Below are 1,258 nucleotides of genomic sequence, written 5' to 3' on the forward strand. Positions count from 1 at the left end.
GGCCCCACAGATCTGGAGGCTGCGGTCGTGGGGCTGCTGCAGGAGCTGTGGAGGAGCTGCCCCATAGATGTGGGGCGGGGAATGGAGCGGCTGCCCCATAGCGACCGAGAGAGGCTGCAGAGGGCGCTGGTGAGACCCCAAGCCCAGAACTGCCCCATAGAGATGACAGCCCCGTAACTGCCCCATAGTGACCCACAACTGCCCTATAGAGCCCCATATCTGCCCCCTACTGACCCACAGAGACCCATAACCGCCCCATGGAGACCCACAGGGACCCCATAGGGACCCACAACCCCATAACTGCCCAATAGAGATGCAGAGACCCATAGCTGCCCCACAGCATCCCCATAGCGACCCATAACCGCCCCATATCACCCCCCAGGGTCCCTTAAGCGGCCCCCCACCCCTCTGACCCCACCCCCTTCGCAGGGATTGGACGACGCGGCAGCCATGACGCCAACGACTGACCAATAAAAGAACGAGGCTGTGGCCACGCCTCCTTTTACTCCACGCGGGCGGGGCTTGGAGAAGGGTGGGCGGGGCCTCGGGGGCCGGGCCGGAGGTTGATTGGTCCGTAGGGGCGGGACTGCTCCAGCCGCAGCCAACCGGCAGCGCAGAGATCTACAAAAGGGGCGGGGCTTAGCGCAAGCCACGCCCCCGGACCCAACACCTCGAATCCCATTGGCTGCATCTGGTGAAGCTCCACCCACCCTTACCCAGACAAACGCGGAAGAGCCGCGCCCACAACTTCCGGGGGGCGGAGCTTGGGAGGAGCTCCTGAAGCTCCGCCCCTTCCGGACGTCCCGCCCCCTCCAGCGCCGCCCTATGGGAACGAAGGAGGCGGGGTCAGATATGGGTCAAGCCACGCCCACATCCCAACCAGGCCACGCCCACTGACCGCCGCAGCGCGGCCACGCCCACCGGCGGAAGTTCCACCTCTTCCGGAAGTTCAGGCAAAGGAGGCGGGGCCCTGCGGAAGGCAGTTGAATCCGATTGGTTGCGTGCTCGCGGCCACGCCCACCCTTCCCCCTCTCCCCCTCTCAGGCCACGCCCCCTCAGACCTCCATTCCTCCGCCGGGGTCACCAGAGGGCGGAGCTCTTCCGGGGTCACCTCCAGGGTCAGCTCTGCCCGCCGGAACCCAGAGACCCCATGAAACCCCATAGGGACCCATAGAGACCCACAGGGACCCATAGAGACCCCATGAAACCCCATAGGGACCCATAGGGACCCATAGAGACCCACAAAGACCCATAGGGA

At 65.3% G+C, this 1,258-nt stretch overlaps 2 protein-coding genes across 2 annotated transcripts in view; one reads left to right on the forward strand and one right to left on the reverse strand.

Moving 5' to 3' along the window:
* The window catches only part of LOC104915856, a 3,140-nt gene extending 2,651 nt beyond the window's left edge, over positions 1-489 (forward strand). Inside the window, exons 8-9 of the mRNA XM_010726793.2 lie at positions 11-129; positions 430-489. Coding sequence (XP_010725095.1) covers positions 11-129; positions 430-474 — 164 coding nt within the window. The 3' untranslated portion in view covers positions 475-489. The remainder of the gene's footprint in view (positions 1-10; positions 130-429) is intronic.
* On the reverse strand, positions 472-1,195 carry REC8 (REC8 meiotic recombination protein). The gene is made up of 4 exons (XM_010726792.2): positions 1,062-1,195; positions 899-970; positions 717-823; positions 472-621 (listed from the first exon to the last, which is right to left on the reverse strand). The coding sequence occupies exons 1-4, from the start codon at positions 1,190-1,192 to the stop codon at positions 503-505; spliced, it is 429 nt and encodes a 142-aa protein (XP_010725094.2). The 5' UTR covers positions 1,193-1,195; the 3' UTR covers positions 472-502.
* Between the last annotated feature and the right edge of the window lie 63 nt (positions 1,196-1,258).

Source organism: Meleagris gallopavo, unplaced genomic scaffold (genome assembly GCF_000146605.3).
Source record: "Meleagris gallopavo isolate NT-WF06-2002-E0010 breed Aviagen turkey brand Nicholas breeding stock unplaced genomic scaffold, Turkey_5.1 ChrUn_random_7180001856763, whole genome shotgun sequence".
Taxonomy (NCBI): Eukaryota; Metazoa; Chordata; class Aves; order Galliformes; family Phasianidae; genus Meleagris; species Meleagris gallopavo.